Source organism: Anopheles darlingi, chromosome 2 (genome assembly GCF_943734745.1).
Source record: "Anopheles darlingi chromosome 2, idAnoDarlMG_H_01, whole genome shotgun sequence".
In the NCBI taxonomy this organism is placed as follows: domain Eukaryota; kingdom Metazoa; phylum Arthropoda; class Insecta; order Diptera; family Culicidae; genus Anopheles; species Anopheles darlingi.
The window spans coordinates 43,726,780-43,753,507 of NC_064874.1; the positions used below are offsets into that span (position 1 = coordinate 43,726,780).

At 45.5% G+C, this 26,728-nt stretch overlaps 1 protein-coding gene across 1 annotated transcript; it reads right to left on the bottom strand.

Moving 5' to 3' along the window:
• Positions 1 to 7,550: 7,550 nt before the first annotated feature.
• LOC125949329 (probable G-protein coupled receptor No18) lies at positions 7,551 to 14,625 on the bottom strand. Its single transcript, XM_049676288.1, has 5 exons — positions 14,190 to 14,625; positions 11,887 to 11,989; positions 11,653 to 11,778; positions 9,741 to 9,918; positions 7,551 to 8,380 (listed from the first exon to the last, which is right to left on the bottom strand). The coding sequence occupies exons 1-5, from the start codon at positions 14,623 to 14,625 to the stop codon at positions 7,688 to 7,690; spliced, it is 1,536 nt and encodes a 511-aa protein (XP_049532245.1). The 3' UTR covers positions 7,551 to 7,687.
• Positions 14,626 to 26,728: the final 12,103 nt, after the last annotated feature.

Below are 26,728 nucleotides of genomic sequence, written 5' to 3' on the forward strand. Positions count from 1 at the left end.
ATTTCCCGTTCTCCGGCCATCAGGGTTTGCTCTGCGATGCGAACATTCCTTGGAGCTGGGGGAATGGATGAGGGGCCTGGGGCGACAAAGAATGGAAACTGGACACCTAATACAATGTGTTTGTCCAAGTGTTCCGAATGATGACCGATGGTGGCCGTTTGGTGCCATAAAAAGCATTGCTTCAGTGATCATTAAGGATAGCAGATGGATTTGAAATGGCATAAATGTTGTAAGAAGAGAGAGAGAGAGAGAGAGAGAGAGAGAGAGAGAGAGAGAGAGAGAGAGAGAGAGAGAGAGAGAGAGAGAGAGAGAGAGAGAGAGAGTCTGGCGGCCCTCATGGTGATCATTGGAAATGTATTGGTTTGGCTGTTGTTTTCGCAATCCCCATTTCAGTTGTGCCCGGTGGCAAGAATGTGCACCCGGAGATTTCGAATTTACCGATCTTGGACAGTTTTCTAGAACTGACCACATTCACACCAGCCCCGGGCATTGAAGGATGTTTGGCGAAACGGCTAATCCTTCGGATAAGTTCAAGGTCGTTTGCTGCCGGGTGACAGCCGCTCATTATTGTTTTCTGTTGCTAAGTGAAGTAATCAGAGAGCATGCTCCCGCATGTATCCAAAGCACAGGGATTAATGTCAGCCTCAGCTTAGCAGAAAGAATCATTACTATATCGGTTAGTGTAAGAATGCATTGGAAATCCGCGTCAAAGTCAAGAATTGCCAGAAGAAACAAGAACAGGGTAGCGAATTTCACGCGATTCAAGATAAGCCATTTCCCCTTTGTTATCAGTCCAATTAGTTTTCAAAAGCTAGCGGCACCCTAATTGTTAATGTCCATCAAGGAATAAATGAGGATTTTAATAAGAGTTCACCAGAATCTGAAAAAGTATTGCATTCCTAGTGATATTGAGTACAAGTAAGATTATTGCTCGCGTACAGGAAATCACCAAATCACGTTGAAGGAGTATAATTGTTTGTTAAACATTAAAATGGAAACCATTTGAAGTGTCCGACATCTTGGCAGAATCAACAACTGGCCATCTGGTAGTTGGATAAGGTACAAGAAAGTAATCCTTTGCAGATTACTGAATTATTGGCCACGTAAGCAGCTCGTGTTAATTAACTAATCAAGAAATGCTCAGCACCAGATGGAAGCGCCGGAGAGTGTTTCTTTGCAATAAAAGAGGATGAATCTTGTTTTAATGTTATTTCATCTGCGGCAATTGCCGTACTTCGTCCTGCAGATGGCCCTCGTCAGAGTCAGTGTCTCCTGTCCGTTTCGTTAAGGGAACGTCAGATTTGCCTTGTTTATGGGATTTCTTCCAAAAGTTTGAACTTTACCTATTACAAATTCCTGCTTGAAGTTGACCGTGCCTTTTTCCTGTCGTTTCTTGGTTTGCGTTCTTCGTGTCTGCAAAGTCGTGACTGCGTGTCGGGGGACTCTGCAGTACGCTTCAGTATGTAGTACCCGATGTTGTAGCAGTTTCATTTCTTAACACAGGAGAAAGTGTGAGAAATGCGGTATGATTTGTTTTGTTTTTTTATTTCCCCACGAAAAAAATTGCTCTAACTTATTCCTTTTTAACCTGTTCTACTTTAATTCCATAGAAACTTTCTCCTAGCAATCTGGAAGGTCGGTTTGATTATTTGAATGTATCGTGACCTTTGAACTTCTGTCACTCAATAACAGGCACTACATTTGCATTCAGTAAACTCCTAGAAGTGACCTTCACTTTGCAAATGTAAAATACACCCTACCAGAGTGGTTCAGAAAAATAAACATTTTATCTCACCCATACACTAGAGCGGGATAAAAGCATTGCAAGTACTCCTGCCATGGTCACCGGACTGGACTTGTTGCAGTTATTTCAACGAAGATGTTATAATGAGGTGCAACCGTCGTAATGTTGGTGCCGAATCGATTCATTTATTCATCTCTTCCTCTAGGGAATCGGATATCGTCTAGCGATCCTGACATCGCCAAGAAGATGCAATTGAATGGCATCGCAACCCGTGGCGCTTGGTTACATTTCAAGACCAGTGCCGAACACTGCTGCAACCCAGAGCGATTCGTTTCGTTCGACACTTGCCCGGCATTGCGCTGTAGCGCATCTAGCCCATCCGCCGGAGCATCTCTCTTACGGCGCGAGACTGCATTGCATGCTACCAGGTAATTGAATCTCAGTTAATTCAATTTCGTTTGGCATAAAAGCTACCTTTGTTTTGCTCCTTTAGCGGTGCCAACGGTAGCGTCTTTAGAAGCGAGGCACCGTTGAAGCAGCAGCAGCAGCAGCAACAGTGTCACCGGTCCAGGTTGCTGCACCGGAGTCGGTACCCTCTCCGGGCGCTGAGTACGGGTTGCCTCTCTGCGATGAAGACTCTGCTTAGTGGCTTGTAAGTTTCCTTCAAGACAGTAAACGATAAATGTTTTTCCTTCGCCTCATCACGCACCCTCTTGGATTGTGGTTGCTGCCGTGACACCTTTTCTCTACTGTTGCACCTTCGGCTATTTCGACGGCGACGGCATACCGCAGCATTCGTCAACTGGTGTGCGACTCACTTACTTGCTCCCTGGGGCCCCCTCTCTCTCTTTCTTTCGCTTTCCGGGATTGCGAGTGGTTTCAGCTGAAGATGAAGCTTGAATTAGGAAGAATTGTGTTTGTATGTCTGTGAGGGACACAAATGAAACATTGAATTTTCTCGCGCCGTAAGAGGGTTTAGGATCGTGAATGCGCTTGGTGGTTTGTTTAACAGCCCTCCGTTTACAGCGTTTGTCCGAGTTCAGACTTTCAAACTCATGCTCGAGGGCATAACAGAAGACCCGTTTAGCGGTCTTCGCGCACGACTGTTAGAAAGGACACTTGACTTGCACTTTTCCGCTCGTAAAAGCTCGGAATAGTATAAAACGAAATAGCGTATAATGGCTTCATAAAGCAACGACTGAAGCTGAACAACGGTTTTGATGGCGGGCGTAAAAGGTCTCACCTCGTTCTGGCCCCTAGTTCCCTGGCAGCTCGCTGAATCGGCTAGATTCGGTTCAGGGCTCTTAATCCCCCCTCCCACCCGTGGAAAGCGGTCCTGCATCCTGCAAAGCGATTCCATGCTGAATGGCGATGTTGATGAGTAATGTACATCAAGTGATACTTTATAGAGGCCACTGTTCTCCGCTCTGATGCTATGTCGTTGCGTTGGGCCGCATGCCTTCGATGTCGGCTGGACACTCGAGTTGGTTGAGGAATTTTAACTGCTTCGGCCTTGACAGCCCTAGAGCAAAAATATGAAGAAAATTGAAATAGACGAAACGAACTTTAACTGCCATAAACTGTGGAGTCAGTGCGAACGATCCGGTTAGTATATTTTGTGAGCATAATCGTACCCTTCCAACACCAACCAGCGAGCAGTTCAAGGTCAGTTTTCATTTTATGTTGCGCAAATTCGTAAGTCAAAATAAATGTTTACCTATGCTTGAGCATAAAACAACCGAAATCTGATTTCATGCTCATCCGTACGGGAATCTAACCGTAACATCGCTGCACCGGCAAAGGTTAGCGCAGCAAACCTACCACCTTGGTGTAGAACAGTTTTGCCCCGTGGCCTCGTGGTAAGACGAGATTAAAGGAAATGATAAGGATGTAAGCAGCAGAAAAGCGTTCGCGTGCCACAGCAACCGTGGCGCCTGTTTTATGAGGGTTAAAATGATCAAACAGTGCCGGCATCGGTGCCGCCTGCAAACCGTCAAATAAAACCGAAACAAAACATGACAAACCGGGCGAGTAATGGTGGTTGCAAAAAGTATTCACAACCCTTCTCAACCAACGGTTCCAAGGTGCTGATAGCGCTTTCGATGAGGTCTTGCCCAACGGATGACTGCTATTCATGAAGCCAGCTTTTAATGGTGTCTCTTTTTGGCACTTGCTATTAGCGACGGGTAGGGTAACATTGATATATTTGGAAATGGTTATTTTTAAACCAAACCTTTGCAGGACATAAAAATATGCTCTGTTCATTCTTTTATTTGCTACCAAGTAGTGGATTGTCTAAAGTGAAATTTCACAAATAGTGTACAGCTGTTATGACTCCATTCAAATTTAAATTCGTTATAAACGTGTCTAATGGCAAAATAGTTATATTTTTATCTCTCCGTTCAGCTGAGATTCTGATAAAACCATTTAACTTAATATTACCAAACCAATATCATTGCCCTAATTATATTGTCCTAAATGATTGGTTATTTAATTTTATTCCCAAATTAGCATGTATTAATGAATTCATCGAAAAGTGTATCGACTTCTCCATAAACTCAAGTCGGAGATAAAGTTTAATTTAATTCTAGCCTTTGTTGTTGTCAGTTTTGTTTAACGGAATAATTTTAGATTTTCTTAGGTTTCTGTAACGATTCTATTTGCAAAAAAAAGAATTTTCCCACATAAAAAATATAAATCGGAACATTTCAACAAACCAAAGTTAAATTTATCCATGTTTTCTAAATAAAAGCATCCGCTAAGTTAAACTAAAGTTTTTGATTATGCCTTGATTTTTTAAAAATATTTTTTGTCTACAAATATTTGCGTATTATGTTATCGAATTAACAAAAGTAATTTTATTAGAATAACCATCTGTAGCTAATAGAATAACCCATTATAGTTATCATGGCATAGATCATTTCGTTTATCAAAGTATTCAGTTGCATTTAAGCTATTACATTTGTTTGTCAAACATATTTGATTCAATGTGTATTTATTTGCATTGAATTATTACATATTTTACGCCCATTGTCGCTGATTATTACATAGGATAAAGTAAAATTTTGTAAAATCTATCTGTAGCCGACAATGGGAAAAACACACAGAAAAAACACAACACTCAAGAGCACGAGCAACACCGGAGCGCTTGGGTGTGTTTGTGTGAATTTAAACAAATTATTTCTTTGATCGAACATAATGTTTCCCATTCGATATCAGCTAATTACCTTCTTCGCAGTCACCATGCCTCCTACAGCAAGGCTCCGGGCACGTACTGCTAGCAGGATGGAAGATTGGTTCCGTATTGAAACCCGACGGACGGTGTGCAACAGCAGGGAAGTAAGTTTTATGATGATTGATTATCGTGCTGCGACCTCTCCATAGGCGAGCCCGTGGGCTACTTCCGGATACATAGCATGGTTACCTGGCCGCTACAATCACAAAAGGGCATCTCCGGGGCCATATCCGCCTTTTTGCCCTCCTTTTCTCGGGCCCAACCGGGTGAAGGCACCCATCCCATCCCCACCATCCGGTGCAACTAATGCAATAAAACTATAATGAGATTATAGAGCCGTCATGTTTCGCATTGCAACGGACTGCTGAACCGGATTCACTCGATGTCCCGCACTCATCGGTCACGGTCGAACTTTAGTGCACTCGGTGTGTGCGGTGCAACATGGCCAGGACCCTGCAATGAATGTAGTAGCACGGTCAGCCAGGTACCGATCCCTGCCGTTGCAATGCAACAGGAAAGTGAGCCGAGGAATCGAATGAAAGTTTTAAAAGAAATTTCCTGGCACGAACTTCCTGGCACTTCCCGTACCAACGGGCCACCATTGGCACGCAGCGCCTTTGCCTCATTCCGAATGTACTTTCCATCCGACAGTAGCTGATAAAGCAGCACTGCTGCTGGTAACGCATACAGATCAGTGGTGTTTGTTAGATCGTGATAATTGGGATCATGGGCACTCTAAGCGGAGGGTGGGAGAAGGAAACAGATGCCTGTTCAGATATGGCATCGAATTTAATTAAGCCATTAAGCCTCATCACCGAAGGCTGCACCGTGCCCCCGGTCAAAGCTCCGCGTGTATTGGCAATTTCTGCTCTCGCAAGCGATTCCGGGTACTATCGCTTCGTTGTTTCGCTGGAAACGTCCTCCCTCCTCCCTCCCGGACAATGGAACTCTTTAATTACATAGCCACAACCTTAAGCTGGGCAGCTAATAAATTCATAATTTGATTGCTTCAAATTGGCAGCGAACACCAACGCGATCCTCTTCTGTTCAACGAATAATGCGTCTGGCAGTTGTTGTGGCGTTTAAACATTTGACTTGCTGTACCCCATTTGAGTTTAGCAACTTTGTTCGGCGTCCTGTACCTGGAAAGAGGAAAAGTTACGGGGAGACGAGAATAGGAGGCAGAAGGGTTGGGGTAGCGAGACTCCCAGAGGATCTTGGGCGCTAAACATGAAGTGGAACGGAAGGATCGAATATGATTGGAAAAGTTTCCGATCTTACGGTGCAAGTGAAGAGAGCGATAAGAATGTCAAGTTAGAATGGGAAATGATATTCATCTTCAGGAGTAACAGTCGATTGTTTTGCATAAATCACATTGAATGAATAAAGGCAGCTTTTTTTTATCCTGTCAACGGCTGGCACAATGAATTGTTTAAGAGAAATTGAATAGAAAGCATTACAACTGTCATCTGCAACTGTTAATTCATTCTGAACTGCATAAAAGCTTCATTCCGCTCGTTAAGTTCCTGTAAATGAGTAAATGCTCTTATTATTCATTCTGCGATTGTTTTTATACTTGACAAAGAAACTTGTTCGTTCGCTCTTGTTCTCAGGGCAGTGGTTGTGCTCGAAATGATTATGAGCCGCCATTGTGTATTGTCCAACTAAAAGTTTCTTCATCGTGCGGTCAATTTTCTGCGGTTATTACAATTGGTTGTAGTGCTGCAATTTCATCCACTGTTAAGTATCCATTAAAAGTTTTACCTATGGTTTGGAAATCATATTTCCTTTTGACGAGCAAACAGCACTATTGTTTATTCGTTATTGCTTGTCGTTAATGAGTGATGCTTGAATAATTCAAACACATCGCTTTTTTTCCACAATCAATTTCGCACAGAATTAACTAAAAACAATCTCATTGTTTTAAAGCGGAACATGTAGCGTTTTCCTGGTAAGTGACACGATGAAAATCGGAAGGCGCCTCCATCGGTCTTCGCCAAGTCCAAGGATACCGCATCAAAGCGATTGAATACAATTTCCATTTATTGTATCCAAGAGCTTTGGTACGGGATGAGCTTTTTGAGCTACAAAAGGCTGATGGAGAGATAAAAGCTTCGGATCAGCTGGATAAGGGTTTTCCACTCGTTTTTTTACACTCGTGGAAAACATTTTTCATGGGATTTTCATAAGCTGTCCCATTTTTCTCTTCATAAACATGTTTGTTCGGATTATTTCGGAAGTCCATAACCAAAAAAAAGCAAAATTTATTGATAAATCTCATAAATGTATTTATTAAATACACGACTCTTAATTGTCATTTCATATGAAACAGAGAGTTTTGTTTTTACATTTTTGTTGTAGTTTGCTCAGTTAAAATAAAGTATAATAACACCAATAACACAAACTAAACAGTTTTATTTCTTTTTACTCACAAACTAATATTTTGCTCACAACTAAATATGAACAACGCACGCTTTTACTTCAACGAGAACGGTACTTCAACGAGAACTTCTCGTACTTCAACGAAAGCGGTTGGGTCTTTATTCGTGGTTTGATGGTTACTGAGGCAGTCTTATGCGTGAATGATTCGTCGTTACATGTCGTCTCGGCTTCGGCACGATATTAACTAATTGGAAACCACCGCTAACCATGCGAAACATGTGAGTCGTAACAAATGTCGAACGATTCGTTCTCTTCAGTGTCCCCTTCTACGACTTGAAGAATGTTAGATTGTGTTTGTTTTTGAAAAACTTCCGTAACGTTAGCCGCCAGAATGCCACCCGGAAGTCAACATTGTAGAACGCGTAGATGAACGGGTTGATGGCACTATTAATCCAACCGAGCCACGTCAGGAACTCCATCAGATCGTCACTCTTCGAGTCGTCCGGCAGGAACGGCATCAGCAGGTAGTAGACGAAGAACGGCAACCAGCAAGCGATGAACCCACCGACGACCATGCTGAGCGTCTGGGCGGTTTTGGTTTCGCGCTTCAACGACGATATCCGTATCGGTATCCGTTTGCCGTGTAGCCGCACCTTGGTCGCGTTGGTCGTAACGTTCGAGGCGCACGATTCCGACAACGAGATCTGGCTAGCGCTGAACTGCACCGTGTTGATGGGCCGTAGCTCGAATGTGGCACCCGAAAATCGAGACATCGCGCTGGCATTACTGCTATTGCGGGCATTCGGGGTGTTGCGCGTCGAACTAAGAAACTCGTACAGTGTCTGGTGGGAGGTGTTGTTACTGTTGCTACTGCCACCGTTGGTGTAGTGTGTGGTGCTGAGCTGCCGGCCACCACCACCGCCACCACCATTGAACGCACCGCTCACCATCTGCCGGGGGCTCGTGTCGGCATCCGAGGTACAGTTGTCCACCTCGATGTCGCAGCTCTTTTCCGTGGCCTGCATCAATCAGCCGGAGCCACAATGTTCGCAGTCGAATGCGTTCGTGATGGAAGAGAAAGACGGCAAAAAGGATGTATTAGTGATGTAAGATGGCTAGCTGTCAGTTCCGACCCAAAACAAACGATCAGAAACACAGAGTGTCCCAGCTATTTGAGAGGCCTGAGGTGCCGGGATGCCACCTCTAAGCCATTCGCAAGGCCACGCATCCTAAACCAATATTGTACCGTCGGCCATAGGCAAAGGACGAGGATTTATTTGTGAACAAGCAAGCATATTTATCTAACTGGACCGTTCGGACTCGGAACCGTCAAATAGTTAACGAAATATATTCACTTCACGGAAGGTTGGATTGCTGGATTGGACTCAACTAGCTTCAATTCTATTTCCATAATCTTTGCCGAAGCCTTAGAGTTCCTTGGCGCGTGCCGGTGCGAAGGTGTCGTAAAGGGGCTGAATGAAGCGGATTATATAAACGGTTGAGCCGAGCAGACTGATGCTAGAGTCACCAGTTCGTCGCTATGGCAATTAGAGGAAAACATTTTTTTATAATGTTTCTCTCTCTCTTTTGCTTTGAAAAATCAGGAGGCACGATTCTGGGGCGAGAGTTTTGGGGGTAAATTGGTGGGAAAACCTTGTTTCATTTAGCAAAACACGCAGATCAAAGCTAGAACCGCAATTACACCCGAATTGTGCGAATGCTTAAGCTTCATCTTGTTCGCCACTGAAGGAAGATGAAACGATACTCTAACAAGAAAGAACGAGCGAAATAGAGAGAGAAAGAGGGAGAGAGAGAAAGAGAGAGAGAGAGAGATAGAGAGAAAGAGAACGAGAGAGCGAGCAACTTTTCTCATCCAAAGTCCAACTGTTTGTATGGTGGAATTAGCGGAAAACAGCTTTAATTGATTTCGCATTTCCCGCGCTCGGGAAAACCTCTTGGAATCTGGCCACAAAACGGTTGTTTGTGTTGTTCGCACCGGCCAGATGTTCCGTGAAATGACAACTTCTGCTTCCAGCAGAACGACACAAGACAGCCAAGCCCCGGAACGAGACATTCACCATCAAACCAATCCATTCCGGTCACCATTATTACCGGTGTTTTGGGTTTCGGGCCCCGTGATTGTTGGCGTTAACGGCACAAGCCATCCCCTAAAACAACAGCGAGACCTCTCGTCGTGCCGTACGCGGACAATGACCGTAGGCGTAGTAGGATCATTAGCATAACAACAGGCAACGGTCGGGGGTCTAAAATTAAATGTAAAAACCAAAGCGAGTGGATGTAAAGGATGAAAGAAAGGACAAAACGCTGGTGGGCAAATGCAGCCAATGAAGCGGGAAGGGGGAACCGACTCCAACTTACCTCAGTTTTTGTCATTCGGTTTTGACGCGACGTTAGCACGCAGCAAATCTTGGAGTAGACGTACAGCATCACGGTCATCGGGATGAAGAAGGAACCCATGGCAGAAAAGACGACGTAGCCCTTGTTCTGGTTGTAATGGCACTCGTAGCTTTGCAGCGTTCTCCGATCCTGATCGTACCTGTTTGTTTTTTTGTGGCGTGGGAAGGGAAACCAAACGGAACCGATCGGAGTGTGAGTGAGCATGAAACGAGCGATCGAAATTCCTTCCACATCTACAGATCGAGAGATAACGTATGTATGCGTCTCTTAAAGTCCTGTGGCACACACACACACACACACAGAGGGGCGAGCGCGTGCATAGCAACCGCACAGCCGACCTCTATGGTAATTGATTTTCTTTAGATTAAATTTCGTCAAGGTAAATGAAAAAATATGTCTTCCTTCCAGGTAGGTTGGATGAGAGGGAAGACTGGCACGGACAGGCCGGTGCAGAAACGGGAAGTGAGGACGAAGGACGGTGGGTTTGGGAAACTGTTTTATAAGTACCGGTTGCCGAATGACTTTGGAACTTTTTTGAATGAACATTTGAAATCGAGTTTACCTGTCGCCATCGCATGCAACGCGACCGTCAGTGGCGGTGGCGGTGGCGTTGACAACCACCATGTTCCCGGAAAGTTTCCGCAGGAGAACGAAGGATATCAAAACGGGGACCCTGGACCTGTTTCTTCCGTGCACCACCACCGGGGAACAACCGGTAGACCGGAACGAAGGCCCTTCGACCCTTCGACAACAGAGGTGACAGCGAGCGTCGACAAGACAAGTTCATAACCGTACAAAGGGGGGCAGGGCTGGTATATCGGATACCCATCGTGTGGTGTGCAACGCGGGTGCGTGTGCGTCTGTGTGTATGTCCATCTGTCCATACAACACCGGATTGCACAACAATTTCTCTTTTGCGTTTTCTCGTTCGTTTCAACCTCAAACATCTTCATCAAGTTTCAAAGGTTTCGGCCAATGTTTCGTTCGTTTCATGTGAGGCCAATTGGAGCATGAACGTCGTACGTCTTGGATTCGGACGAAACGCAGACCCAGGCCCAGAACCGACGTTGCTAAGCGATCCTATTTTCTCGTTTCAAGTGAAAACATTTCCCGCTAATTTTGATAAAAGGGTAGGCCTTGGTAACTATTTTGCTGTTTTTTCGTTGTATTTACTCTCCCAAGCGAGTTCTTTTCTTGTTATCAACCGAAGCGATGTAACGATGGATGTGCTTTGATTTGAAAGAAACATAAGATATTTGGTTTGAAGAAAATTTCCGCCATTACCGGACGGGACGTCGGAATGGATTTCGATGCCAACCATCATCGTCCGTTCCGGGTATCATTACGTTATGGGCGTTCCTGAGGCACAGGAAAACAAAGCAATTCCAGCAAAACATCCAAATCGCTATGTTGCGTTGACATACGCGTACGAACGTCGACACCGAATGAATGCGCGCGCGTGTGTGTGTGTGTGTGTGTGTTTAGTGCGGCTTGAATCAATATTTGAAAATAGAATTCCTCTTAAAACGTTCCAGCACGCGCGCTCGGTCATATAAGGACGACGACGACGACGACGCCATTACCGTGACCGCACGTGGCACGACGATCTCTTCGGTAGCTTTCTGGACATTCGCGCGGTAATCCCGCGAACGCGTAGAATGTGTTGGCATAAAAATAGTGTTAACGCCCGGAGTCGACCATTATTGCTCCGCACGATGGAGGCGCCTCACGATTCATCGTCAACCGCGTCCACTTGCCATTGCCACTCACCGGAGCACTCGAGCATCGTTTGGGGCTGCTCATCGCGTTCCCTGTTCTCGTGTATGGTCGTGTGTGTGTGTGTGTGTGTGTGTGCAGGAGTGCCTGTACCTACCAGCCTAGGATCGGTGGACATGTGATCGCCAGTGCGACCAACCAGACGACGAAAATCATCACCAGAGCTAACCGCTTCGAGCGTCGGCGCTTGGAGTAGGTGAGCGGCCGAGTGACTGCTAAGTACCTGCCGGAAGGGAAGGGATAGAGAGAGGAAGAGAGACAGTGGCAATGATGGAATGGAGGATTACGCGTTTGAATCGAAAACGAAAGGATGGTCCCCCTTTTTACCTACCGGTCGACGCTGATTGCGCAGAGGCTGAGTATCGAGGCGGTGCACAGCAGCACATCGAGCGATATCCAGATGTCACAGAGGATCCAACCGAGCTGCCAAGATTCTGTTCCATGCGTGCGTGTGTGCGAGTTTGTGCGAATTGTAATCGAAAAAGAAGCAAGAAAAATGGCTGTTGTAAAGGGCGCTATTTGCTCGGATATCCGGGAGTGCTGCACTGGGAGATTCCCAGACACAGTACGGGTGTGTTTGTGTGTGTGTGTGTCTCTGTGTGTAACGTGCAAATGGAGCATGCGACGCCACACACCAGCGTAACATGTCGACCGGCGGCGTACGCGTGTGACAAACGCAAAGCAATCCCTCTCCATCCCGCGAACCGCGGCCTTAATATCTTCGGTTTGTTTGCTCGCAGGATTACTTTCACTTTTACCCGGGACTCTCTCCCTCTCTCTCTCTCTCTCTCTCTCTCTCTCTCTCTCTCTTTCCATCTCTCTTTTTCTTGTGGTGGTGGAGAGAAGAACACGCGCGCGCGCCAATCTTGGGGCCAATATTCCGGGCGCAGTCAACGCGTCAACGAAGTGCTGGGGCCGGGAGTTGGGAGTTGGGAAAGTGTGTGCGTTAATTTTATTTGCTTCTCGCTGCTCCTTCTTTCGTAATGAACTTTTAGCAACAGATCCGCTGATTTGTTGGGAAAGAAAGTTCACAAGAAAGCCCACAAGAAAGGGCATGCCCCACCCTCTCTCTCTCTCTCTCTGTCCTGCCCCTTCTCTCGTGGTTACCGTTCTTGGCGACGCAGATTTAGGAGGAGCAGGACGAGAGTTAATCGCGTGCAATGCATGAACATTCGCGTTCCCGTTGCACGCGAATCAAAGGATGCGTGGAAGGATTGTGGGAACTGTTGACAAGCGTCGCACACATCCGCACGTACAAATGGCTTACTGGCCTTAAATATGAAGCCAAGAAAAGAAAGGAAGACAAAGTCGATTCCTGTGAACGGCGGCAAGTTGCTGCTCTGTTGCTGCCAGAAGATTGAGTTCCATGCTCATTACAGCACCGGCAGCAGCCGCAGCAGTAGCAGCGCGGCGAGAGTAAAAACAACCACACACGCACACGAAACATGTAATCCTAGCAACGGAAGGCCGGGGACGGGAGCAGCGGCACAAGGGTGGTATTAGTGAGGGCGCGCGGGCTGATAAAATAATTGAATGTTCGATTCCGCTCTTTGCCGGTGCCGGTGTTGTTACCGCACACCGTTACCAAGAACGCTTACCGTAAGTGTGCTGGCGCGCGCACGCGTGTGTGTGTGTGTGTGTGTGTGTGTTGACGCAATCAGCATAAGCCAAGGGGGATGCGTGTATCATTCGGATGAGCCCAAAACTCATCCAGCAAACAGATGAGCTGACAGATCTTATCAAACTTCTCATCTTACTCGCACCGGCTGGAGTTGGCCTTAGATAGGGGTGGGGGAAGGGGATCCCAACCCCTACGAGTCCTTCGAATGCCACGCACACACACACACACACACACACGGGCACACATCGCAGGCGATGCGTATCACGGTAGGCGGCGTTTTCGTACGTTCGTTTCGGTTTGCGCCAGGCAAGATAATCAAGATTTCCGTCCAGTGGGTGATCCCGTGCGTAAAAGAAACGAATTTTCCCCGCAGTGGCATTGGCCGGGATACTCGCAATCGAGGGGCAAACGTTGGCCTTTGCTGCTCGCGGTACGGATTGATCTCCGGCACAGCGGCACACGTCGTCGTCATCGTCGTCGTAATCCGCCGCGGCTTACATGAAGCATCCTCCTCGCATCCTATCACGCGTGGCAGTGGCTTCGGCATCGAGCGCAAAGTGGCAGAGTGGCTGCCATTTGTCTTTCGGTCTCCCCCCCCCCTCCCCTGGACGGGACTCATTCGAGCCTATTCCAGACAAACGCTCCTTGGTGTTTCGTGCAGCAGCAGCAGCAGCAGGAACAACAACAACACAACAAGTTTCGAATAATGATCGCCATAAAGTTTAACACCGAGTATGGCACCTCCCCAACGGTGCGGCACTAATCCCCCCCCCCCCCCCCCCCTAGCTTTTTCGAGTGCCAAATGCCACTTGGTCCGAGATTGAGAAGCAACAAAAAATGAAATGATAAAACGACGTCGAGCACGTCACTGGCATGGCCGCTGGATTGGAATGGGACGACGTGCCCTGGGAATGACCGCGATCCGTTAAATGGGGGCGCGAAATAGTGATGCACGTGGGTGCCAGGGTGTGTATGTGTGTGTGTGTGGGGGTGGTGTGTGGGCGATGACGTACCAACAACAAACACGATGACAGCCGGTGGCATGACGAAGATACCGACCAGCCAGTCGGCCACCGCCAGGCTCATCACGAAGCAGTTGGTAACGGTCCGCAGTCGGCGCGTCGTCAGCACGGAAAGTATCACCAGCGTATTGCCGACGACCGTGATGACGATCAGCAGACAGAACAGGGCCACCAGGATCAGCTTTTTCCACGAGAGGCAAGCCCGGCTGCAACCGTTGCCATCGTTGCCGCCGCCATTACCGCTGGAGTCACCGATGGTAGTGACCGTCGAGAGTGATTCCCGGCGGTCCAGCGACGCATCGTTCGGTTGCAGGTTGATGTACAGCTCCTGGTAGCTGGTGGCCAGCGACACCGTACAGTTCATGACCAGTGAGGCTGCCGTACTCGTGGTGGTGGTGTTTCTGGTGTTCGTATCACTCGATGCCATCGTGCGTGTGTCTCGTGGGTGTAATGTCCGAAATGTCTTCGAGATCTGGTCACTTTCGCTCTCTCACTTCCCTCAATTGATGGTCCATTGTCTGCTTTTCTTCGGTATTGGCGAGCGAGCCAATCATCAAATTAGTCAAGACTGGCGCAATGGAACACGTAAACAGTAAATGGGAAATGGTTGCGTTCTTTCTCGGTATAATCAAACAAACTTTCTCGTCCATCAATAAAAGCGCCTACCATCGGCCAATGGTACTGGGGAACGTTGGTGCTTCATTATCGATTGGCCGGTTTCGATGCGTTCCGTGCGTTAATGTTTTAATATGATGCAACGAGCTGCGGCTGCGTCCTGCTTATCAGTGGTTTGTGGTGGATCGAGAGGTGTTGTCGTTGGTTATCTGCTGTAGAATATCTGAAACGGAAACAGATTGGAATGGTGGCGTCAATATTGTAGCTGTTGAGTAGAGAAACAAACATACAGTACTATGCTAGAGGTTTTGTTATCTGTATTTGTTTCAAATCAAATGGTATCAAAGTACAATACGATTCATGTACATTTTGCACTGAACCACTAGCTCAATGCTGGGAACTGACTATTCGAACCAATTTTTCTGATGACTAGCAAACAATGATTTATCAACCAATCTGGAGTAATTGTTTTCGTTCGTTTTTAAACATATCAGTTTTTCGGTTCAAAGTTTTCAACAGTGTCACATAGTCCTACAGAAAGTTTGTTCAAATGCGCTGTTGATCTTACAAGCTATAGAGACTCAATTAAGGTTGTTAACTGATCAATATATTAGTCAAATCATAAAGAATTCTGGTCTAAAATTTAGGAAGAATAATCAATCTGGATCATCCCTTAGATCATGCCAGTGAAGTAATCAGGATCATAAATATTTTTTCATCATAACAGATCACCAAAACTAAAGTTTAACGGACACCAGAATTGTTGTAATTGAAACACACTATTCAGAAAAAAATACATCAAATGTTGTGTCTTGCTGAATTTAGGCTTGTTTTGACCCTTGAATAACTTTATCGATTTACTTTTTCAGATCTTGTAGAGCAGAGAGTAAAATGAAAAGGTCTTCTCTTTAAACTTTAAATCCTTTATCTCTCGCCTTTTATTTTCCTTTCACTCGTCTTTTATTTTCCTTTACGTTCCTCAAGGATTGCTGTTTAAGCATATCACAAAAAAAAACAGCTAACGTAAGATAAATTCAGAACACACAGAACGGCTGTAGAAAATGTACATTTAGCATTCCACTTATGGACAACTGGTATTGTTAGCATATCTTGCATTGTGCTAACTTGATCTTTTCAACGTGTATTTTAATTACCAATACCAGATCAAACGTATAGCTTTCACTTGCAAAAACGGACATCGCGGTTTCCGATCAATGATGACGGAGCAAACCACTAACAATGCCCAGTTCGATACATTACATTCCTCCATTCGTTCGATTCTCTCGGGAAAGATCCTGGACATTACCAACCGTGGCGTGATCCGCCATAAGATGGTTCTCGCAGAATGGTCGCCGGACTGAACGGCGGTATCAGCTGTGGTACCAATCAAGGTGCGTTCGGGGGCCAATAATAGTACCAACCAGATGCGCACATCCATACACTCGGCTCTTAATAGCCGTTAGTGTTCGAGGGAGGATTAATAATATTTTGCTGTTTTTCGTTTGGTTTGCGAAGCCATTTCGGCCAGCTCGTCCACCATTTCATCCTTTTTGGTGAAATCCGAATTCCGCCAACGGTGGAACGGTACAGAGGAACGGGGATATTTCATCCAGCTAAGCCAGCAACGAAATTGGCGGTTGTTTACCACCTTCACCGTTAAGCCATCTAATGTTCCTCGCTATCTGTTTAGCGTTGATGCCGTACAGTTTTCGAATCATTTTCGATTCTCGCCTTTGTACCTAAGCAGTGTGTGTGTGTGTGTGCGTGTGTGTATGTGAAAAGTCCCACAAACAAGTGCTGCTTGTTTCCACTTGTGTTCTTCATTTTCTCTTGCTCTTCGATTCTTGACAATCATGCTGTACTCCATGGCAGGATAGGCGATTTTATGCGGCGAACGTTTGGTGCCTCTGCGTTGTACATAGAAATTCAGATCAAAACAACCGCCGGGGGAATGAATCTAGCGACTGTAAATGAACAGCCAGAGCAAGAGATAGAGAGAGGGTGAGAGAGAGAGAGAGAGAGAGACACCATCAAGAGTACACTACGCGTTGCCTAATGTCCCTTGTGATCTTTACTGACACGAACAAAGCAAATCCCAGCGGACGCGCACGTATACAACAATCAGCGCGATTGTCAGGCGGTTGCAAATGGTGGCAGCAATAACGCCCCGTTTGCCAGCCCGGCCAGTGGCAAGTGGTCCGGCGACCACCGTGGTTTAAAGTGGTGCCAAAGTAGAATTTTGCACTGCAAAAACATTCCGGAGTATAAACATGGGCGTAGGTTCACTTTAATAGAAACAATTGTTTCTCATCCGATCGAAATCAGCAGATTTCGAGTTAGGTAAACTATCTGCAGTAAGCGACATGTTTAGCATTGAAAATGTATGTTAATTTTATGCCAAAACTGTCAAAATTCCGACAAGATTTAAGGTACCATCTGTCACCCTCAAATGTGTCACTGCCGCCATACTATATACGCCCGTACACGACTATAGAATAGAGCATAGAGATGAATAACGGCTGACAGGCACGCCTACAGGCGACCGTCATGATGACCAACAGTAAAGTAACTTCCAAGTAAAACAGTTGATCTATGCAATCACCATCCACTGCCCGTGTGGTAACATTCCCATCGGAACTTCTTCCGTGGAATCGTACACAGTTCCGCGGATGCCCTTTTCCTCAGTCAAAGCTTTTTCTACTTTTCCTCGAACGATCACCGGGAAAGAATGAAGCGGAGGAAAAGGTACGATAAACCGCGACTTGGTGGGCGATAAGGAGTGTCCAGTGTACATTGAACAGAGCTGCAACACCCCTTGACCCAGTAACACAAAAGTGTGACATCAGCCACACCGAAGGGGATGTCATTAATCGATGTAAAAATACGTGCGACAGCTGAATGGAAACGTTGCGGCTTCTGTGGTCCTGCGGGTCCGTGCAGTTGCCGGTAGCTGCAACACTGAACCGCAACCGACGGTCCCAGTACGTGTAAGAATGTCCTGGATTGCCGGTATCCTTCGCCTTTGTTCCATCAACTATCATTTCTCATCAATTAATGGAACGCTCGGTACGTCACAGCATTTCCGCTCCCTGCGGGGAAGCTTTATCGGGAGCATAAATGTCTTGGTTCGTCCTGGCATATGTTTCGGGGCATTTGTTCTCGGTTCTCGCCAAGTCAGCTCGTCTGCTACTCCTGCTGCTTCTTTCCTAGCTCCTAGGGAATCGATTAGCTTTCGAGTCATTTTGTTTACCCTCGCTTCGTGGGGCGCTTGGTGTTTTTTATTTGTCTCCGCTCGTTTATGTTTGCTCTGTGTTCTCGTCGCCGTCGCTGTCGTCGTCGCCGCCGTCGTCGTTTTCGTCGTTGCCCGGTGTTTCTAGGTGTCACGGTTCGATAAACGGCTCGATCTAATTGGTGCCATCGCGAGACATTAGGGGTAGTAATTAGCTTGTTAACTGACAGATCAGAAAAACCTACTTAATCAGTCGCGCCCATCCGATGGGACTTTTCTTTCCACCATTCTCTTCAAGACGCCACACGGTCTTGTCATAGTTTTGCTGGGGAACACAATCAAACCGAACCGTAGCAGAACCGTATGGACCATTTAGTATGGACCACTGAAATGTGTCCATATTCGCTGTTGTGTGTTTGTGTGTGTGTGTGATATATTCACCTGGGCGTTTATTTTTTCAGAAGTCTACCACGACCTGTCAATGGCGAGCACGAGCACGAAGATAAAAGAAGTAGCTTAATTCTCATCAATCACGATCGGACATTGTCTCCGGAATGGCGTGAAACTGGCAACTGAGACAGGACGGAGAAAGTGTGGAAAAACCATCGCTTCCAAATCTTGCTCTCCCTCTCTTTTTCTCCCTCTGTCTCTTCCTTGACCTTGCCATACAACCGTCCACGAGCGATTGAATTAAATTAGGAAGCTTTTGACACCTCCTCGCACCTTTGGGGGTCGCGTCGGTCGGTCGATCGGTGTGCACGCTCCTAAAGATAATTAATGTTCTCCATTAACAGATTCTTCTTTGAAGAAACGATCAGGAATACTTAATACTGCCGCTGCTTCCTTCGATGCAACGCCAAACAAGGATCGGTCGCTCCGTTGCTTCACGCGTACAGTTTTAGGACAACGGTTTTGAGCAGAGTTGACTGGGATGACATCAAACGTTCGCTTCTACTGCATGTTCTTCTTTTGCTTTTCTTCCTCATGCTGCTGATTCCGAAGGTCGTGCCAAATACTGTTTTGTATTAAGGCATTCCATCGTCCTGTGTTACGGCCTTCCCCAACTTCCCCACTTTATGACATCGACAATATGAGAAGGTTCTCGTTGTGCAGGGGTAGTAGAAGGTTCGAGATGATCCCGTGTCCCCTATCGAGCCTTGACAAGTGGCAGTAGCAAGGGTCACCACTATGCTAAAAGCCGGGGAGACATCTATTCCCCAAGAATGCGATAATAAATTTGAAGCCGCTCCTTTCCCGTTGCTTTTTTTCTTCTCCCCTCCCCAATAGGGATCTCTTTCCAGCGATCCCTTTTTTTCGGTTTTCGGGGCGCTTTTTGCATGGCTTACTAGGAATTACCCAGCCAGCGTTCGGTTCATGGACGATTGAAGCGGTTGAATAGAGAACCGGTTCGCTCAAGTAGCCTCCCAGTCAAGTAGGTAGATATGGAAATGTTTGAGCTTCGGCATTTTGGGCGTCGGCTTAAACGGTTTGAAAAATCAGAACCATCTACTCCAATTACTTTGCTGCTTGGGTTGGTCGACGAAAACAAGTTACTCGACGCAGCCGCTGGGGGTTTGGATAAAATAAAATGTAATAAATCGTGCATCAAGGAACCGGGGCCAATGCCAAGAGCCAGCCGCTAGCGAAAGACGTATGGCGTTCGTCAAGCAGAAATATTAATTATGCTTGTAAATAATCCCTCATCTTACTCCTCGCCGTTGCCGTCACCGCAAGAATCTGGTATGTTTTTCCATGTAAACGTCTTATTGAGCCTACGGGCATAATTAGGATCGGATCCCTGGGTTGAGCCCGTACCTGACACGGACGCTCGTTCGCTCTCTTTCGTATACCGTACCGCCCGTAGATTGGTTTTCGTATCGTGAGTACGATTACCGGTACACACGTGTCATTTACATCCTACATCAGGAAAAATCAGAAAGGAATCTCACTTGGTACCGCCGTACCAAATAATTAATAAAGCTAATTTTCGGTCATAATTTCATGCAACAATTATCGAATGTCTTGAAAAGCTTGTAGAAATAGTGCAATTTCCTGGCATTCCACAAAACAGAAAGTACGAAACTAGGGAATCAGAAAATCAGCGAAGCGCAAAAAGTACTTTTAGGACGCAAAACAAATCGACGGGGCAAAATACAACTTAAGAAGAGCTTTCGGCCGGTGCCGCTTCAAGTTGAAATAACAACATTCGGAAGCGGAAGACACAGTCGCCGGAAAGACAGTTCGTAGCCTCCTCACAAGTTGACCACTGCTGGCGGGGTAGTTTTGCGGATCACTTCTTCGCAAACATTCCCGCACCAGTTCCAGAGAATCCAAAGAGAAAGTTGTGACATCGGAACAATTCAAGTGGAACGTAGACACGAGCCATTTTATAGCATTATGTCGCTGTAAGCACCTTAACGGCGCTTAAGAAGAAAAGAAGACATTCCAATCGCTATCTGCTCGGGTCAATATGACACCAATCGCTCACGCTGGGGACCAGCATTTACATTCCATTATACGCTTTAACTTGACTTTATCAAAGCACACTACTCTGTTCGTCACCGACAAATATAAAGAAGGCCATCGGGTCCTCCTGTTTTGGTCACTGCGGAAGGGGACTTCGTTGAACTTAAGCCATTGAGTGAAAAGGGGGTTAAACATTATTCATCTCTATTCCTGGTAGCTAGCTAGCTAGTGGTGACCCCGTGGATCGCTCCACTTCCCCCGAGGTTGCATGTGCAGCGGGTGTAATTCATGGTTGAAATAGGTCAAGCCACTAACGAAAACTGCTCCTTCCGGCCATTTATCGAAGGTCGGCCATGAGATTGACCCTTGGCTCGGCACTACTTTGTTTTGTGTCCCTGCTCTCTCTCTCTCACACACACTCTCTTCCCGGTGCCAATTTCCTGCACCAGAATGAAAGTGCACATCGGAAGTGTAAAATTGTTTCTTTTCTGTGGTGCAACCTAACCTCATTTGATAAAACAAGTGAAGAGGATGCTTCCTCTGAAACAGGGTTATATGTGCTCTCAATTTAAACCCACAGCGTTATGCGTTGGGACGAACTATTATGTGTGTTTTTTCCACTTCTATGGACACTATAAAAGTGCCAATTACTCCCCAAACCCCTCCACCGCTTACCACTCCTCAACCACTTTTTTAATTTGGTCTTTCAACGAGCGAAACGCAACGAAACTCATTCAATGGTGCACAGCAGAGCTTATTGGCTTCGAACGAAGGTCAAAGTATGTTTATTCGAACCACCTATTTGATGTTTGCAGCCGGATGTCATGTGCTGGTGAGGTGGTTGGCAGGATGCCATGTAATTGGATAATTAATCAATTGACCTTATCGTACCAATCTGGTGCTTCAAGTTGTTGAAAGTAGTTACACGAGGCACGTCGTATCGTGCCATTGGGTTAGTTTAGTGATAGACAATCATCGATCGAAGACAACAAGCTTCGATTAAAGTGTAGCTACACAGACAAACATGGTGTGATGCATAGATATGATAGATATGATTTAGATCATTTGTTTGAAACTATTTGTCATACAATTTTCTAAAGCTTTAAAGAAGAAAAAGAACTAAGCAGAAACTTCCAACAGATTATGGACGAACGAGGCTGTAGCATGTTGATACTTAATTTTGTTATAAACTTTAAATTCGATTATCACTAAATAGAACTGATAAGCTGCCACTCGTAAATCGATAAACTTTCACATCAAATAGTGGCATTATCTAGACAAAGGGTTGAGCTTCCGGTTTGGTTATGTTTTTTCGGGCCCGTAATGGATTGCGAAGTGTGGTTCTAACCATTTGCATAAAATGAATACCTAATCATTGTGGTTTGCTTGATTTTGAAATGCAGAAGAAAAGAACACCTGAAAGATTAAACACCTTTTTTAGAAGGCAAACCCAAAACACTCTCCCTTTTTGCATAAAGACGCTTAATAATATCTTTCTGAAAGGTCGTTTTATCGATACCGTTTTTTTGGTTTTGGCTAGACAATCAGATTAAAAAGTATGGCCATTCAAATTTGATTATGTAGTCAAAAACTGCAAATCATTTTAAACATGGGGCTTGTTTTTTCTTATTTTTTTTTTTAACATATATAATGACGGACGAGCCGTATGTTTAATGTTTTTTCTTATATATGCAAACAAAACTTTAAACCATCTGGATTTGTAAAAACGAGTTCTTGGTCACATTCCATTAAAAGCTTGCTTCACTAAAAATAAGATAAGTTATATATTTTTAAACTCTTGCAACAGGCTTAAAGCGATCTTGTTGGCTTTAAATGGTTGAATGATCAGATGATTCTATAGACGATAAATTGATTATGGGCTTTGATGGATTGTAATTAGATATTCTCAAGACTTTATTAGTAATTAAAAAACGTGGGTTTGCCGTCTGACAATAATGGGCAATTAATAAAACACTCTATTTATTACCGAATCTGCACGTTGTACGTTCCTAGCCATCTTTTAATAGCTTACTGTAAACCATTTGGAAGCGAAACCTTCTTGCTGCTCCCATCGGGTTTTTTTTTTGATAAATATATTATGTAAGCAGACGAAAATAAGCCTGCGTTTTAACGACAGTCAATTTAGTCGGTCTAGACAGTGATTTAAAATGGTTCTTTTTTCACGGGGCTTCACCGGGTTACATGGGCCAACTGATATTTAAAGAGTAGGCGGAAGCTTTGAAGCGTTGGCGTGCTGTGTTTTGTCTGATGCAAGCACTCATTGTAAAGGATTTTTTTCTTGAGAGCAAGGAAGTAATATCCTTGACATCAGATATAAATTAAAAATGCGGTAACAGTTGATTTGCATTTTTTCTGATTCCGAAAATAAAACTTCCCGTAACGTGACAGTCAAATGAGTCAAATAAAAGCTAATCAAAGGATATTGTTACAAAATGGAAAAAATAGCATAATTGATATTTGGTAAGCCAAAAATAACATACCTGAAAGTGCAGTTCCTATCAAGTGAAATTCCTTAGTGTTCTGAACGTTTTCTGAACGTTTCCTAATCGGGAGAGAAACTATATAACCGTTCGCCCAATCAATTTGTGTCACTTATTGATCACCAGTCGTGGGCTGGATTGTTTCCGTTTATTCGAATGATCTTGCCCAGTTGGTCACATCGGTCTTAACGCTTAACGGATAATTGTTATGAGTCCATAAACATCGTGTTACTTTCGCATCGTCAGCACAGCAATCAACCACCGATGGTCAAGATGACGCTTTATCTCCACGGTGGGGCCTATTATCCTTTGAAGTGCATGTGGCCAGGATGTGCCAACCACAAAACGGGAACGGGATGATAGAAATTGATTTGGTTAGCCAATGTCGACCAGTTACAGTACAGTACAGCGCACAGTTATTGCGATCACTCTGGGTAACGTCAGCTCGGCATCACCTTACGAGATCATTAAACTGCACGACCACACATTATACCACACGAATAATATTTGCTAGCAGCCACAAACAACTAATGATTAACTAGACCTCGAAGCCCAAAACCACACTCAAACTGCTGCTGCTGCTGCTGCCTTTGACATTACTTGCCATTTGCCTTCTATCTGTCGGACAGCTACCAGCTGTCACCCCGAAAGGCAATCGCAGACAATGCTGGCAATTCAGTAATTACGATCGTCTAATGTTGCCACATTATTGCACCGTTAAACCGAACCGAACAGAACCACCGACCACCGTTGGTAACCGTCCCGTGGCACACAGGAAGCGACCACCGAAGTTGAGGTTGAGCAGCACCGTTCGGTCAACCGTCCGACGACGGACTGCGAAATCGTTTTTCGCGCGCCCAAAAGGACTCTTTCGAGCAACGTTTCGTGCTCGAATCTGGCAGCTGCTGCCACCAAACTCCGGAAAGCGTGCGCACTCGACAGTCCGTCCGAGAGGCCGTCTCGCTTGCTCCTTCGCTTACCGGCAGCTACCCGATCCCGATGCTTCCATTCATCAATTGCTCCGTACCAGGAACGTTTCACGGTGACTCTATTGACGGATACGGATAATCGACAACGCGGGGGCCGCGTGATCCCTATATATCCCTAACTTCTGCCACTGAGTGCCGGGGCGTCGCATCCATTTTACCTTTATTCTTTTCAATTTTCTTAAATTCTGCCCAAACATCGGCCCGAAAGGTGGTCGTCCAGGAGATTGTGCTGTCAGCTGAGAAATTATCGTTAATTAACTTTCAATAAGCGCCCATCACGGCGAAACCGCACGGCATAAAGACATCAACGCGCCTGAGAGTGGGCTTTGGGGTGGGGGTACTGTTGAGAATATTGGTCCGGAACAGTTTATCCACAACTTTCACTTCCGGCCCTTCCAGCCGCGAACGTCACGGGCGAGAAGAAGGAGAAGTTTATTAATAATGGATCGTCTGTGAAGTGACTGTCGTGGTGGTTTGCCGATGCGTATAAGGTTTGAGCCTATTTTTGGCTGAACATTCGATAGCGGTTGAAAGTATACGTTTGTCGAAAACACACACACAGACACCATGCAGCACTCCAGCGGTCCCATGCTGTCCCTTGTTGTTGACGTTTGCTTCACCAGCATTATCTCTACCACTCGATTTCCCTTGTGGACCCCATTAGGATTGTGATTTTATCGAGAGAGAAAGCGAGGGCGAGTGTTTTCGCTTTAAAATGCTCGCACGTGGAAACCCTTCTTTTGGTGTGTGTGGTGTGTGCAACTCAAGGACACGGTTCAGCACAGCAGCACCAGACCGAAGCAAGTAGCGCCTTGCTTTGACAAACATCCATTACTCATTCAAATCCGAAACCGAAACAAAGTGCCATCGCACTGATCCTGAGTGTATCGATTGCGAGCCACGAACAGAGTGCTTTAAACCGCCATTCACCTACCAGGAATTTGGGATAAGCTTTCCTCGAATTATAAGTTCCGATAATTGTTTTTGCAACTTATCCCTTTGATCTAATTGGCGGAGTAAATGAGCCGGTGAGGCTCTCCCTACCCTCCCTGGATCTCATTTCACAAATCTCGGGAGTTAAATGGTAAGTCCTGAACAGGGATCGGGTACTTCACTAAATCAACAAAACCTTCCCTTTTCTGGCGCTGTGGCACACTATTTTCGTAGCATGATTGGCCGCATAATCAAACCTTTCAATCGTAATCTATCTCTCTCTCTCTCTCTCGCTAATGGAACATCATCAAATTCTCGACCGGTGCGCAGAATTTCGATGGAAAGGTTTCTCACCACCTTCGATCCCACGGTCAATACGTGGCGCGGTAACAACCGGTAACTTCGAGCGAACCGAGGGATAACGAACCGGTATCTTATGTTTTTGTAACCGCCGACCGATTCTCACCCGGAAACTTTCGACGGATTCAAACCGCTAAAAACGCTCCAAACGCGGCCGGGAAATCGGAAAATCATGGAGCATCATCAACAGTCAATCATCATTGGGTATTGGATAGACGAAGAACAAAACAAAACCGTATCAAGAAGACCTATTTCCGACAGAGTGGTATCAATTCGCGTTACGCATCTTCTTATCTCCCAGTAGGTCAGACGGAAGAGCCGGGGGCGGAGGCGTGAATTACGAGCGAGAAACAAGATGCGAGAGCTAAGTATGTGGCAAGAATAATATGGCCGAATCATCGTTTCTTTCATCACCGTGGGGATGGGCCAATTCTGAGTTAAATGGTATTACGGCACGTGCATACGCAACCAGAGCGCAACACAAACCGAACGATCCCTTGAACATTCCACGAAGTAAATGGCATTATGCATAACAAACGCTGGTGGGCGACCTTTGAGTCTTTGAGTCTTTTGCACACTATTGGAGCATTAGCATAGTTTCTTTTTTATTTAATTTCAATGATTTTTATATCTGGTTTGGGGGTGACCATAGGGATCGTATGCTTTTAAAGCGGATTAAATTAATCTCAAATTTCCAAGAACATCCGTCCGGTTGAGGTTAATGGTTTTAATTTCCAACCTGCTTTGATACTACAGGGCGATGATGACAAGGATGATAGAGAAGTATTATCAATCCACTGCAATACTAACCGAGGAAACCACTCTTAAATTCAGTCAATTCTCGATGAGGTCTGTCGGATGTTCGTCACCTTATTGAAAAGCGGTTGAAAAAGAGGAAACGCAAACACTTTCCATCTTTGATGCGCCGAAAAAAAGCTGATGTTTTTTTTTCATCAAAAACATCTTTTCAGTGCACGACGCCATTCTAGCACCATGGTTTCCACATCGGCAGCTGTAGATCAAATGTTTTCGTTGGATTTCGTGGAGTGATAAGAAAAACAAAGCGGCACCGGTCCGAAAAGCCACCCAAAGCGCATGCCATACACGTGCACAATTGTAGCATCGGCCGCAAATCATAACTTTCTCGCGAAACTCTCGCGCCAGGTGTAACGATGCAGAGGAAAACGTGACGAAAGTGAAATAGAACGCAGCGCGTAACATTCTGCTGACGAAATTCGCTTTTTGTTTACCAAAAAGCACACGTGACTTCCTGAGAATCGAGCGAAAGTTGGTACGTGGTTTTGCAAATGGCGCTATCAAACGAGAACATATAATCATCATTGGCCGTGGAGTCTGCATGTGCAGTAAATTGAGTTAATAAACGTTAAATGATGATGTAGAAATGTCTACATACAGCAGGGATTTTTTTTCGATCAA

Bases quoted from the DNA above. Each gene is read 5' to 3' on its own strand.
- LOC125949329 (XM_049676288.1), bottom strand. From the start codon at position 14,625: ATGGCATCGAGTGATACGAACACCAGAAACACCACCACCACGAGTACG. The intron at 11,779-11,886 runs GTAGGTAAAAAG...CCCTTCCGGCAG, and splicing joins TGCGCAATCAGCGTCGACCG to GTACTTAGCAGTCACTCGGC. The intron at 8,381-9,740 runs GTAAGTTGGAGT...TGATTGATGCAG, and splicing joins ACCGAATGACAAAAACTGAG to GCCACGGAAAAGAGCTGCGA.